This window comes from Oreochromis aureus, linkage group 14 (genome assembly GCF_013358895.1).
Source record: "Oreochromis aureus strain Israel breed Guangdong linkage group 14, ZZ_aureus, whole genome shotgun sequence".
Lineage (NCBI taxonomy): Eukaryota > Metazoa > Chordata > Actinopteri > Cichliformes > Cichlidae > Oreochromis > Oreochromis aureus.
This window is the reverse complement of record NC_052955.1, coordinates 1,166,344-1,181,651: the sequence shown is the minus strand read 5'-3', so window position 1 is coordinate 1,181,651 and position 15,308 is coordinate 1,166,344. Positions and strand designations below refer to the sequence as shown.

Genomic DNA, 15,308 nt, shown 5'->3' with positions numbered 1-15,308 from the left:
ACATGTTGCATTAGAGTTTACTTGACAACAGGTGACAGAAGGAGAGGACGAGTCCATGGGGACCTCAATGGCCTGAGACCATCGCCTTATTTGGAAGAAGATGCCAGAAAGGGGAACTTCTGTGTCTGCATTTAGCTCTTAAAATTGATCATTGTCTGTAAAAGAGGCAAATAATGTTCTTAAGATGCAAATTATGTGCTTGTAAATGCAAGAGGGGGCGTTATAATACCCTGATGATATAAAAGCAATCTGAAGTGTATTTCTGACGGAGATCCATGCTGATTGTGTGCAGTAATTATCTCCCCGCGCGTGTGTTCAAATAAAATCATTGTTTTGACCCAACCCTTCTGGACTTTTGTACTCTTCCTCAATATTTGATACCCGTAACATTTTGGGGGCTCGTTCAGTCATTGAGGTGAGGATTGTCGGAAGTTTGGACGTCCGAGGGGCGTCAGACGGACAGACACGATCTGGTGATCGTATTGAGTGGACAAAGGGCAGCCCATCTAAAAGGTAAGGCACTACCTGTTGAATCATTTCCAAAGTGTGCCAAATTGGATATTGAAATTCAAAGTCTACTCATTAGATTACTGGCAAATGTCTGTATTGGGATTTTAACAGATTCTGAAAAGTCTTGAAAGTTTGAAATAATGACCAGGAGGGAGAACACAGAGGTTGGTTTCGTGCAGCGGTGCTGGCAGGGCTGCCCATACAAGTTAGAACTGATCTAGAAAAGAATCCAGACTTTGCTGTTGCAGATTCCTCACAATGGGAGAGACACGTGACAAACCGACTGCAGCAGGAGCAGGACGACGCAAACAAACAGAAGAAGGAGTTGGAGGAAGCGCAGGCGTGGCTGCTCAAGTTACAGCTGGCAGAAGCAAAAAACAAAGCCAGCGAGAAAAAGAAAGAGATCAAGGAAGCCACGAAGAAAATGATGGTGGCAAGACCCCAGCCTGATCCCGTGCCTGAATGGCCAGATCAGGACCCCAACGTCTACCCTGATGACCGCTGGCCCGTCAATGCACCAAGGCAGCGACAACCCGCAGGGAATTGGGGGGCCACTAGAACGTTCAGAGGGCGTGGTGGATCCGCCGGGAGAGGACAAAGGGCTCGTGGGGCGGGGAATCCCAGTAACACGTCCTGGAATGCTTGTTTCAGATGTAGAGCTGACGGACATTGGGCTCGGGAATGTCCTGGACCGGCCCAAAACACTCAACAGCGTGACTACCAAACCCAGGTACGCAGAGCTCCAAGAGGAAGAGGTGCATACAGAGGAGGACACCAAGCTCCAAACCCAGGTGCAGCGCCAGTCCCCCAGTATCCAGTGGCTGACTGGGACTGGGAGGGGGAGCAGTACTGACGGAGCCCTGACAAACCGGACAGCATGGGGATGGCAGATCCTATGCTGTCAATGACCGTGGAAGGAGCACAACTGACCTTTCTGGTGGACACTGGAGCAACTTACTCAACACTGAGAGCCACACCAAACAGTGCAACACTCTCCAACCACACTGTGAGTGTAGTGGGTTTTTCTGGGGTTCCTATGACTCTGCCACTAACTGATCCAGCACTGACAAAGCTGGGAAAACAGACTTTGAAACACCAATACGTGGTGTCCCCACAAGTGCCTGTAAATCTGATGGGCAGGGATCTGCTCGTGAAACTGGGAGCCACTATCATGTGTTCTGCAGATGGACTGACTGTTACTCTTCCAGGAGGAAAAGAGTTCCCGTGCCTGGGGACACACTCAAAGAACCAATACCTGGTGCAAAACTCTGAACAAGCTACAGCTGACATTTACTGGGGAAGGCTAGTAGAAGACGGCATTCTGAGACAATACCAGCTGTGGAAACCCTGGATCATGAGCCTGTCCGTCTACACCCCGCCGCGTGATCCCTACCACGTCACTCTCTTTTATGACAGAGACGATGATGACATGTACCGAGAAAACTTCCAATCTGAGCTTGAAGGTGAAATTTGGAACGTGCGTTGCCATAATATCTATGTCAGCCCGGACGGAGTAGCAGTGGCTGTGAAATTGACGGACGAACAACTGCCTTGGTACGAGATGGGATCAGATTCGGCTCCTCATGTCACATTGGCAGTCCATGTAGGTCATCAGGCGAGAGAAATGGGACCATTTCTCTCGCGATAACACCAAGTGTTATCGCTGGATAACACTTGGTGGCAAAGCACTCAGATTCCAAATGTGTGGTACGCGCCAAAGTGCAAAACGTACCGAATCACCTGTCTGTTTAACGACGCAGTGGTTTTAGAACATCAGGAAATATCAAGAACACATGGCCGAGAGAAAACTGACCACCCTGATGCAGTCGACGCGCTTTCACAACTGCCTGACACTCTGTGGTCTACGGGGCCCAGACTCGCTAGTCAGCAGTCGGAGGCACAATTAACAACGCAGTACAGACACAAAGCGAAGCGGAGGAAGGGATTGCAGAAACCATTGAAGGGCTACTGAAAGTAGGTGTGCTTGAGCCTTCACAATCATTTTGGAACACACCTATTTTGCCAGTGGAGAAACATGGGACAGGAAAGTACAGGATGGCACATGACCTGAGGGCCATTAATTCCATACTGCGCACCGACACTCTGCCCGTACCAAACCCATACACGGCTTTAACTGCCATCTCATGGGACCAAAAGTGGTTAACAAGTATTGATCTTGCTAATGCTTTCTTTTGTCTCCCCCTACATGAGTCACTCAGGGACATTTTTTCATTCACATACAGAGGCCAGAAGTACAGATACACACGCCTGCCACAAGGCTTTGCACTGTCCCCAGGCATTTTCAATCAGGTGCTGAAAGATGCACTGTCACCATGCCACCTGCCTGAAGGTTGTACACTGATACAGTATGTTGATGATCTTCTCATTGCAGCCCCGTCAGCATCAGCCTGCACGGCAGCCTCGCTCGTGGTGCTGAACAGATTGGCGGAATGTGGCTTTAAAGTAAGTAAAGAAAAACTGCAGTTGGTCTGACCAGAAGTAACGTTTTTGGGCCGTGTAATCGCACACAGGTCAGTGGGTTTGATGAGCACACACAGGGACCAGATCCTGACACACCCTAAACCAAGAACCTTGAAGGAACTCCTTTCTTTTCTTGGGTTGACAGGTTACAGCAGACAGTTCATTCCTAACTATGCGGGCAAAACGGCCCCTTTAAGGGACCTGATAAAGAAGGTGGGCGTTCGAAATCTTAAGGTTGAATTGCCTTGGACGCCAGCCACAGAAACAGCGTTCATTTCACTGAAGCAAGATCTGTCAAGAGCCACAAACCTGGCCACACCTAAATATGACGAACCATTCTATTTGGATGTTTCTGAAACAGACAGAATAGTAAACGGTGTGTTGTTTCAGAAAAAGGGGGGAGGCAGAGATGTGCTTATGTATGTCAGCATAAGACTAAATCCAACAGAAGCCAGGCATCCTACATGCACACAACATGCAGCTGGGGTGGCAAAAATCATTCAGGAAACAGCACACGTAGTGAGAGAACATCCACTAAAAGTGCTCACCACACACAGTGTAGTAGCGTACGTGAACTCACAAGCTTTCACCATGACACCATTGACACAACAGAGATTGAGCAAAGTCCTAGACGCTCCAAACCTGACATTCATACATGAAGGAATCAATATGGTAGACTTAATGGGGTCAGGGGAACCACACGACTGCGCCAAAAAAGCTGAAGCTGAAGAGAAAATCAGAGAAGATCTGAAAGCAGAGCCCATCCCCGGAGCTGAGGACTGGTTCACAGACGGCTGCTGTCATCGTGATGAAGAAGGACTGAAAGCAGGCTACACTGTGGTTTGCAGGAGAGGAAAACAGTATGAGGTAAAAGAGGCTGGAAGAATTGAGGGTCAACAGTCAGCACAGAGAGCTGAAGTAATAGCCCTGACGCGAGGGAGAGGAGAGGTCTCAGATGCAAAAGCGGCGTGGCTGAAGGTCATTAAATGGAAGTGGAAAGAGCCCCGCTGGACCGGTCCGTACAAGGTGACTGCCCGGACGGCTACAGCGGTCCGACTGAAAGGGAAAGGCGACACCTGGTTCCACTGGATGCAGTGTGCTGCAGCAGACGAGAGCTTGGTGGAGGAAAACCCGGCTTCACCAAACACAGGTGGTAACAAAAATCAGAGGCAGAATAAATCCTCTCACCTGTGCAACGGGCCGACCAGTACTCCACCTGGAAGGCCGAAGCAAGAAGAACAGCCTAGGAGGAGATCGCCACGCCAGCAGAAAGGAGTGGTAACAAATTGAGGAGAAAGAAAGGAGTAAAATCTTATGCTAAAAGTACAAATTTCACACAACACAATGCACCCACACGAATCAGATACACGTAATGGGACACGTGGAGAGAAGAAATTGGTAAAAATGCTTCTCACAACCACATGCTTGCTATATCAAAAAATATTAGTTATGGCCGTGTGTTTTCTCGTGTATATTTTGCAGACCGTCCCACGTGCCCTAACGGAGGTTAGTCCAGCCCAGCACCTACTGAGAAACTGAATACTGAGATGTGGCTGTTGAAAAGACCAAAGCGTGAGGTGTCTCAGCGCATATAATGGCTTAGAACTGGACTACGTTAAAGGGTCCACAAGCTCATACACGTTTGATTTGTGTGAAGTGATTAATTGCAAAGGAGCAAACAGCAGCTGGAGGGGATATGATGTGTGGGTTTGTAGCCACCGTGATATATGCATGAGGGGAGGGAACCCTCACTCCAGCCGGGGAATCCGCCCTGTACTGGCGTCATATACTGCGGGGCAGTGGTGCGCTCCTGGCTGGGGGAATGTGGTAAGTTGGACCGGAGTAGGGTGGCAGCCACATGTGCCTGGAGGATTGAAGGGAATAGCAATTCAGAGGGATTTTTCTGCGTCTCAGAACCCTATCACTCTTTCTCTGGGTCCCTGGAACACTCTGCCCAGGTCAGATAGTCAGGGAGGCGTGTTCTACCTGGTAATTGGGGTAGATGTGTCAGGGACAGATCCAATAGGGGTAATTAGAATAAACTTACTTAATGCAAAGCCCAAGCCAGTAATACACATGACTAACAATGTAACAAACTCTGTCACAAACATTACAGGAAATGGAGGAAATGGGTCGTCAACCGTCACACCAGAGGAACATGAACCAAAAGGCAGACGAGTCCTGACGGTCGATTATACTAGGTTGAAGCCTCAGGATTTAATTGAGTGCGCCACCGGTTTCAGTAACAGTAACCTTTGGCTGGACTAGGTGGCTCAAAATGCTAAAGAACAACAGGTATCTAACTGTGTTGCTTGTGCTTCAGCTAGGCTGCGTTTGTTTACAGAGCCAGCACCACTGTATCCAGAGGATAAGTGGGGCTACGACTGCATGCTGCGACTTACTAGGGAAGCGGTGAGTACTGGCAACTGTTCAATCTTGGCCAGCCTCTTCCCACCAATTGACAAGCAGACACAGGTGGGGCCATTCATGACTAGAAAAGACAACTACACGTGCTTTAAGTTCTCTACAGATAAGACAAGATACAAGCTGGGAGAGATTGACCCTAGCTGGTGCTCTGTGACACTCACAGGAAGGACCACTAACAATAGGAATGACTCAAGCACGGTAATTGGAACATGGGCAAGAAGTGGGTTATATTATTACTGTGGGCAGAAAACTATTTTGGTTCGTGTTCCTATGGGAAGTGTCGGGACGTGCGCAATGGTGAGACTAGGAGCCCCACTGATGCTGATTGAGAACAAAGCAAAAGTCATACCACAAAGAAACACACGCACATTGGCAGCCAGATGCATGAGACACATTTTGGCAAAGGGGGGTATACAGGGGGCACATGCATACAACCCCAGGGTGGACTCGCCCACGTGGATTGACTCAATAGCAGTGCCCAGGGGAGTTCCCGATGAATATAAACTAGCGGATCAAGTAGCCTCGGGATTTGAAAGCATATTCATATGGGTAATGCCAAATAAGAATGTGGAAAGAATAAACTATGTTCATTATAATGTGCTGAGACTCTCAAACCTATAACCAGAGACGCCATGGAGGGATTAGTGGAACAATTGGGCCCGACTTCGTTGATCGGAGTCCAAAATTGGATGGCCCTTGACATGTTGTTGGCGGAGAAAGGGGGCGTGTGTGCCATGTTCGGTGACCAGTGCTGCACCTTCATCCCCAACAACACTGCCCCAGATGGCTCGGTTACCCGAGCCCTGGAGGGCCGTAAAACTCTGTCTAAAACCATGCCACCTGCCACCAATCTGGCATCCCGGTGCCGAGGTTGGTGGCACAGTTTAGCAATGGAGGAATATGTGGCTGAGGCCTGGCAACTCGGTGCCGAGAGGGTTTGTTGGGGCGAGCTGCGAAGGGGGGATTGGGGCACACAGAGCTGGCAACCCTAGATGAGTGTCACGCTGAGTGGGAGGAGCAGCTGAGGAGGGAGCATGCAGAGTGGTGGCGAGCTGCGGCTGTAGCTGGCTGGGTGAGGCTGAAAGGAGTGAGGAAGCGTTCTTAATGGAGGCGCTAGCTTCGTTTGTGCCCGGAAGAGTATTAACTCTGTTCGGTGAATGAGAGCGGGAGCGCTGAGATGTTGAGAAGAAACGGAATAATTGTAGCCTTGTTATCGGATTGATGAAAGCGGATGCCTCTCTCTTTCAGAACTCATTGGAGACGGGCGACGGTCCAGTCAGAGATCTTCGTGGGCAAAGAATCTTCAGGAGACCTCACCGGAGCGTGGGAACGGCGGCGTGACCTTGGAGTTGAACGCTGAGATCGATCGTTTTTCCAGGAAGCTCTGCGGGGCTGGAGACATGCCTCTGGGTGATCTGGAGTGGAGCCGAGAACTTTTACTGGGAGGAGATCGTCCTCTAGTAGCAGATCGGAGGTTGTAGTTTTGCGGGGAAGGGGAGCGACCGGAGCCGCTGTATTGTTGAAAAGAGCGGAGAGAGGAGTTCCGGGGAATGCGAATGGCAGACCTGACGGCTGCACGGCGAGAACGGCTGCTGGAAGGAGTGCCAGTCAGGCCGGCTGTAATAGGGCACTCCACGGTGGCTCCACTAGGAAGATCGTTTGCAGATCGCGAACTGCCAGGGGAAAATCAGGTGGAGAAAGAGCGAGGTCTTGGTCCGATGGTCTGAGCGACAGTGAATCTATGGTGATGAGCTGAAGGGTGAGTAGGAATCAAGCTCTTAGAATTTGCGAGGCGTCTGACAACGAGGGGTGTAGGAGGAGTGGTCCCGCTCCTGAAATTCAGATGATATCTCCACTATGTTGTGAGAGGCTAACCTACCTTTCATGAAACCAGTTTGATCATTGTGAATCAGGTTACCCAACACGTTCACGAGGCGTACAGCTAATACCTTAGCTTATAATTTAATATCTGCATTTATTAAGGAAATAGGTCATAGTTAGGTAGTTACAGCACTCCACGGGATCCTTACTTTACCAGGCTTTGGCAAGACTGTTATTAAGGCTGTATTAGAGGGTTTTTTTTTAAATGGATCCTTATCAATGGCATACTTCACTGCCTCTAACCATAGTGGCCCCAATAATTAAGATAAGATAACCTTATTTAGTCCCACATGTGGGAAATTTGTTTTGTTACAGCATACAGTGGACAGTGCAAAGTTACATTGCAAAAATAAGAACAACACTGGAATAGGATAAGAATAAGATACTGTACATAATAGTTTAGAATAAAATAAAATAAAATACTATATACAACTGAGTACAATACAACATTGTCAGAAAAAGAGTATTGCACTCAGTGTTATTGCTATTGCATATGTAGAGTCTGACAGCAGCTGGAAGGAGACCTGCGAAATCTCTCCGTCCCACATCGTGGGTGCCGCAGCCACTGAAGGAGCTGCTCAGTGCTGTCAGAGTCTCCTGCATGGGGTGGGAGATGTTCTCCAACGGGGATGACAGCTTAGCCACCATTCTCCTGTCACTCACCACCTCCACTTGGTCCAGAGGGCATCCTAGAACAGAGCTGGCCCTGTGTATCAGCCTGTTCAGTCTCTTCCTGTCCTCAGCAGAGATGCTGCCGTCCCAGCAGACCACACCGTAAAAGATGGCTGAGGCCACCACAGAGTCATAGAAGGTCTTCAGGAGTGGGCCCTGTGGGAGTGGGACAGGAGACCTAAGCCTCCTCTCCAGGTACAGCCTGCTCTGCCCTTTGCCAGCAATATGGACTAAGCTCTCGCAACACTTATACAGGGATTGATGGACACCACATATTCCCAGCTGAATGTGGTTGTATCCTTTCTCCAACTCCATAAAACATGTAGACTGGTTGGGCAAACTCCCACACACCCTGAAATATCCTTAACAGAACAAAGCTTGTCCAGTGTTCCATGACCAGGATGAAAACTCCATTGTTTCTCTTTCTTCCCAGTACCCTACCATCGAAATTCCCAGTAGACTGAGGAGTGTGATGCCGCTGTAATTTGAGTACAAACTTATTCTTATTTTTGGTGATTTTAACATCCATGTTTGCAGTTCTACATATATATGACAGGTAAGCTCAATGTCCTGCATCACTTTAGAACCACGGTTGAAATTATGTGATCTGTTTAGATCTTTTACAGTCTTCCTAATTTACTACAACCTTCTCCATGGCCATAGCTAATAGTTTTTCCTCTGTTGCCCATTTTAATTGGGATATCCCTCAGGACTCAAGCCTTTGCCTACTTTTGGTTTCAATATACATGCTTATTCTCAGCCGCATGATTCTATATCTCTAACCCCAACAAACAGATGATGTGTGAGACACTGTGTTTTTAAGATTCAGTTTATTTTCAAACCAACAAATATCACATGACAAGACTAATTTTTCTGCACATAAAATCTTTTGGCTTTGCCTCTTCAGATTTTATGTTTTTTAGATTTATTTATTACCAAAAATACAATTATGTGTAAATTGACTGACCAATGTACAAAAAATATATTATAGTGCTACAGTATAAAGTACAAAAAACAAACACCCATCTGAATTTAACAAGAAGACATGGAAGCAGGGGCGGTCCTAGCCTGTTTGGTGCCCTGGGCGAACACTTTCTCTGGTGCTAGCACTGAAGGGTTCTGATTGTTTCAGGATGACCTGCCATTATCCAATCACACATCTGCTTACCTGTATCTTTTGCTCGTTTCTCCTCCTCTTATTTTCTCTTTTTTCTAAACTGAGCACCTGATGGTTTTGAACTTTTCTTGTCCATCTTACATTGGTTTTAATTTTGCACTCCAGTATGAACACCCATCCCCCAACCCGAGGATCACCACAACATAACCTAACAGACCTACACCTTAGTTCACAGAGTCACTTTGTCTAGGGTTTATTTCTGGGATTTCGCACAACCCAGGGTTCAGATCATGAATACATAATGGGCTTGGATTTACAACATTATGAATGAAATGTGCTCTATTTGGAAGCAGCAGGCCCCTCCCCTTTCGACGGGTTGTGTGTGAGACTTTAAATCATCAAACTGTAAATTATAAATTTTAAATTGTCATTGATCCCTTTACCCCGAGTCCTAAAGTGTATATTTATTTTCTTATTCTTCTCATATTTATTGTTTGTTTACTTGCACTGCTGTAACTGGAGCCTCGTCATCTCGTCTCTCTATATACTGGACTGTATGTAGCGGAGATGACAATAAAGTTTACTTTGACTTCAGCAGCGAGCAGGCGCACCGAGAGCTCTGGTGCTCACTTTTCACGTATAGAATTTCGAAAAAACATCGGTGCAAATTATAAGTCTGTATCATGATGTCTGGTGTTTTCATGTTCGCTGGTTTGTTTTTATTTTGTTTTATTTTGCGGGTTGGTTATTAGATGCTGCTCCAGCCAGCCAGAGAATCCCCCGCCGCCTCGCCTTCTCCTCCCTGTGCCGCAAGCAGCAGGCGCACCTCGCAAACCGATTGTGTAAATTTTATTTTTGTAAAAAAAGGTTCCACATGTCACTGTTGAAGTGGGGCATTAATCAGTGTGACACCACTTGTAAACATGCTGCAGGTGTGGGGGTTCCCAGCCAGAGCTGCATGGACTCCACACTGGTAAGGTACACTTTCTGTAGCTCCTCTCCCTGTACTAAATTATATGTTTAAATTTGGTGTATTTTTCTTTACTATGTATTAGTTCTTATGGCTAAAAGCTCCCAAAGTGTTTTTGATTACTTTGAACAAGGAAAATAGTAATTGGAACTGCCTTTTATCTTTTACAGCATCCGTTTATGTGTTCCCTACTTGTGCTAAACAGGGATGAGGAGAGGCCTGCTGTTGCTGCTTGACACTGATTTTGCTGCTGCACTTTGTCTTTTAGGTATGTGTGAATGTATAGGTTTTGTTTTATGTGTATATTGAGTTCATCATCTGAGGCTGCACACTGAATAGTATTTTCAGCCATGTTGGGAAGAGTTACATTTATTTGAATGTGTACCTTGTAATTGATCCATCTTAGTGGGGATTTAAATATTACAAGTTATTATTAGTAGCTTATTTTTGACTACACCTTGCTTTATATTTGTCTCGGTTTTACCACACTATTACATTTGATTTTAAAGTGGTTGTTGAGAGAAACCTCACCATTGTTCTGATAGTTTCAATTTTTTTCTATATTGTGAGCAGAGCTGCATGGACTCCACACTGGGATGAGGAGAGACCTGCTGTTGCTGTGTGACACTGATTTTGCTGCTGCACTTTGTCTCTTAGAAAATAAATCCAGTTTTCAACCACTCTGTGTCTGTCGTCACAACGCAGTCTTCCATTCGAAATATGCTACATGAGCACATAGAGGTGACCAGGGGGACTGTTGCCAGGATCAGGTTGCATTGGTGGGCCTTGTGAATGGCCAACTCATTTCCCAAGATTGTTGGCGCTCTCTCTCCCAGAGAGTGTGCCAACCACACAGAATGGAGGCAGGATTGTAGACTGCATCAGCAGCAGAGAATTGACGAGAGAGTGCGTCTGGTTTTGACGTTTGGAAAGCCAGGCCTGTATGTGATGGTAAAATTAAAGCAGGTAAAAACAAAGTCAAACCTCTTTGCTGAGCGTTGAGTCTCTTCACCTTTTGGAGGTATGCGAGGTTCCACCCACTGCCTACATTCCTTGAGGGTAAGCTTGATTGCCAGCGGCTCCTGATCTCTGACATCATAATTCTGCTCTGCAGGGAAGAGAAAGATGCACAGACATGAGTAATACCTTCTTTATCTTGATAAAAAATGGCTCCCTACCTGAAATCTGATGCATCTACCTCCACTATGAACTGTTCGATTGAGAAAGGAGGTGAAGCATTGTTTGTGGAGATCAGAGGATTGAGCCGCTGTGGTTCACTGGAACTGTAACTTGGGAGAGTTGGGTTGCGTTAGAGGCAAGTCAATGTTATTTAAATCCCAGATGAATTTATAGTAAACGTTAACAAAACCAAGGAAACATTTCCACTGCTTGACTGCCCAGTCAATGACTGCTTGTATCTTAGTGGGGTCTGGTTTATGGTGTCGTTTTTCAATGATGTGGCTGAGCAAAGAAGCATTGTAAACATGAAATTAACATTTTTCACCCTTTACAGACAGCTAGCTCTCCAAAAGCTGCTGCAGGACTAACCTCACGTGATAGTGGGAAGATCGGGATGTCATCCAGGTAGACAAGCACAAGGTCATTTATGAAATCCTGAAGGACGTCATTGACCAGGGCCTGAAAAACACTGGGTGCGTTAATTAGTCCGAAAGGCTTACCAGTTATTCGAAGTGTCTCAGATAGGTGTTGAAGGCTGTCTTCAAGTTGTCCCCCTCCCCAATCCTCACCAAGTTATAGTCATTACAGAAATCCAGTTTGCTGAAGATGCTCCCTGTAACAACTCAAAAGCAGAAGAAACGAGAGGCAAGGGATACTTTGCATTGATTTTGTTCAGTTCCAAAAATCAATGCAGGGGTTGAGGGTCTTGTCCTTTTTCTCCATAAAGAAGAAGCATCTAATGGAAAGGAAGATGGGTGAACGATACCTGCGGCTCGAGCACGATACATTTTTCCATAGTCTCGCGTTCATGCTTTGACAAACTGTAAAGTCTGAGGAGCACTAGGCAGGAAGTCTATGGTGCAATCATATGGCCGAAGTGGAGGAAGAGACAGCGCGAGATGTTTTCTGAATGCTTCAGCTGGCTCATGATAAACAGGTGGGACTGATGAAAGATCAGGCTGGTCTGGTTCGGAGAGTGTAGGATGTAAATTGTTCTGATGCAAGACAGGCTACAGCCTCATCATGAGACATGATAGGCAGAAATCCTCTTCGTCGTTCAGGTCCCCTGCAATTAATGATGAGCAGTCTCCTTTGGCTGCACAGGGCATGAGTCAATGAAATGGCCTCAGTGGCCTCAGGATAGGCACTCACGCACAGCTACACTCCGAGAGAAAGAAATGAGCATGACCAAATTGCATGATTAAGCCCCATTTTCTTCCTTTCTGCTCTCTCAATCAGCAGCCTTTTCCGAGTCCCTACTGCTGGAGGAAAAAGTGAGAGCCTGAAACATTCTGGGACATTGAATGGAATTTTTTTAACCAGTTCTCACTAACATCATCAACTATTCTAATACACATGAGCGACTCCAACAAAGGACCTAACTCTTTAACTGTCAATTCATGCTTGAACTCCTCATTCAAGTTATTCAGAAAAGTGCCATGGGGGGCTTTTTCCTCCTCGCCAATATCCAAAAATTTGTAGAGAAGTCAGCCACAGTCTGCTTACCTTGTTTTAATGTAAAGAACCGATGAGGAGATGCATCCAGGTTGGATTCCTTATCAAAAAAATTGCAAAACCTTACAAGGTTTCTTCTAAAGAGAGATTAGGTTTAGCTTTGCACACAGCAGGGGTCAATTTAAGGGCACGGCCACATAACAATTACACACAAAAGACTTTTTTTTTAAGAGCAAACCAAAAGGCTATTTTTGAACGATTTGATTCATACATTTTCCGCTGTTGCCTGAACAAAAAAGAACATTTGGTGAGGAATCCAGCACATTTTCTCTACTCACCTGTGAACACCTCTGGAGACGGGAGAGGTCATTCAAAAGAAAGCAGTCTTACATATTTCTTTGATATGTGCATTGAAGGACATATCCTGGTCAACAATGACTCCAAGGTTCCTCACAGTCTTACTGGAGGCCAATGTAATGCCATCCAGAGTAAGAATCTAAAGCACAGACTTGGACATGACTTAAATAAAACAAAATTCTATTTTAAATAAGAAATACATGTTAAAGCTTTCCAGAAGTGTCAGTGTAAAAATTGAATTTGAAAAAAAAAGACATTTATTTTGCGTTTGTTTTTGTAGAGTAAAGAATTTAATAGCAGCTGAATGTCAGAATCTAATCATTTAAATGTTTTAAATGAGAAAAAGAGAACAAACAAAGCAAAAATGAAAGTATTTGAAACATACTTTTACGTTCTAAAATTATTTTATAGGCTAACAGTAAACTGTCTTCAAAGACAGATTATGAGCATATACAGAAGACAGCAGGAGCCTGGATCCTCTCCACATTTCCTCTCTGCTGCTGCACTGACTGGTCCAAGTTCTAACATCAAGCATTTAGACTTTACTTAAGATTAGACCTTTATATATGATTCGGATTTTGGTCAGATTCAGTCCATAAAGTAAAGGATTACAGAGCGGTGGGCATATGAGCCAGTATAATGATAAAAAAATACGCACCCTATTTGGGACATGTTTCATGTTGAATCTGCTTTGCGCAGTTTCAAAGAAGGCACCACAGGAAAAGTTGAGCAGAGAAGCGAGATGAGGCGTGCAGGTGCTGATGGCTTTCTGTCGGGTCTGTTTGGATCCAGAAAAACAGACTTTCAGGATCCTCATGTAGGTGTAGAGAATCAGAGAGACAGAGGATATGGTGGTGAGAGAAGTGGAAATAAGTCCACAGATGTTATTGACTGTGGTGTCAGAACAGGCCAGTTTAACAATAGAATAGTTGTCACAGTACACTTTGTTAATGATGTTCCCACACAGCTGTAGAGGAGCACTTAGAGAAATCAAAAGCGTGATTCCAAGAAACGAGGAAAACCACATTAGAGCAATGAGCATGGATACCTTACTAGAACTCATTCGTGTGTGATATTGAAGAGGACAACATATTGCAAGATATCTGTCATAAGACATGACGACTAAGTTAGTTAGCTCTGCAGTTCCATATGTGTGCACACAGAAGATCTGCAGGAAGCACAGAGGAGCAGAAACAGTGTGAACATCAGAGAGGATCTGAAGCAGGAGGAACGGAAACAGCCCTGTACTACCATACAGCTCATTCACAAACAGGCTGCACAGAAACATGTACATAGGTTCATGTAAGCTTCTGTTCACACAGATAACCACAATCAGCAGGATGTTGGCAGTAACAATAACAATATATAAAAACACAACAACTGTGAAATATAAATATTTCAAAGCCCCGCTGTCGAGGTAGGCAGTGAGTGTGAAATATGAAACCTGTGAAGAGTTCATCATGATCCTCTTTTTGTTTTTATCATACATCACTTAAACTGTGCACAAACTGAGTTACATTTAAGGATGAGAATCACCCAACAGTGGCCTGATTGTAAGTCCCTCCCAACTGCACTGAATCACTTCTTGTTTTATCCTTTTCACTGCAGCAGTATAACGTCATTATCAGGGGACACACTACATGACACTGACTTTTTAAAAATTATATAGAATCTTAAAAAGCCATCATGACACAGTGCCAATAAATACAAACCATAATTATTTAATTTCATGTACACAATGTATATTCAAACAAGTTGTCTGCAAATAAAGTGAAGCCTATGCTATGATAACCCTATGCTGAAACCAGTTTGACCATTTTGAACAACATGTTCATTTATTGTCATTAATTAATGGCAGGACTTCTTTGAGCAGTTTTGTAGGAATGGGGTCTAAAAGACACGTTGATGGTTTGGAGGAAGTAATTATTGAAGTTAACTCAGAAAGATCAATTGGAGAAAAGAGTCTAACTTAACATCAATGGTACTAAAAGTAGCTGTAGATAATATTACATCTGTGGGATGATTATTGGTAATTTTTCTCTAATGATAAAAATTTTATTTGTGAAGAAGTTCATGAAGTCATTACTAGTTAACGTTAAAGGGATTGTTGGCTCAGTAGAGCTCTGACTGTTTGTCAGCCTGGCTACAGTGCTGAAGAGAAACCTGGGGTTGTTCTTATTTTCTTCAATCAGTGACGAATAGTAAGACGTTCTGGCTTTATGGAGGGCTTTCTTATAAAGCAGCAAACTATTTCTCCAG

General features: G+C 45.1%; 1 protein-coding gene across 1 annotated transcript; it reads right to left on the bottom strand.

The window, feature by feature from the left end:
- Positions 1-9,003: 9,003 nt before the first annotated feature.
- LOC120432792 (olfactory receptor 142-like) lies at positions 9,004-14,511 on the bottom strand. The gene is made up of 2 exons (XM_039597983.1): positions 13,621-14,511; positions 9,004-9,096 (listed from the first exon to the last, which is right to left on the bottom strand). Exons 1-2 carry the CDS (start codon positions 14,509-14,511, stop codon positions 9,004-9,006), a joined length of 984 nt encoding a protein of 327 aa, XP_039453917.1.
- Positions 14,512-15,308: the final 797 nt, after the last annotated feature.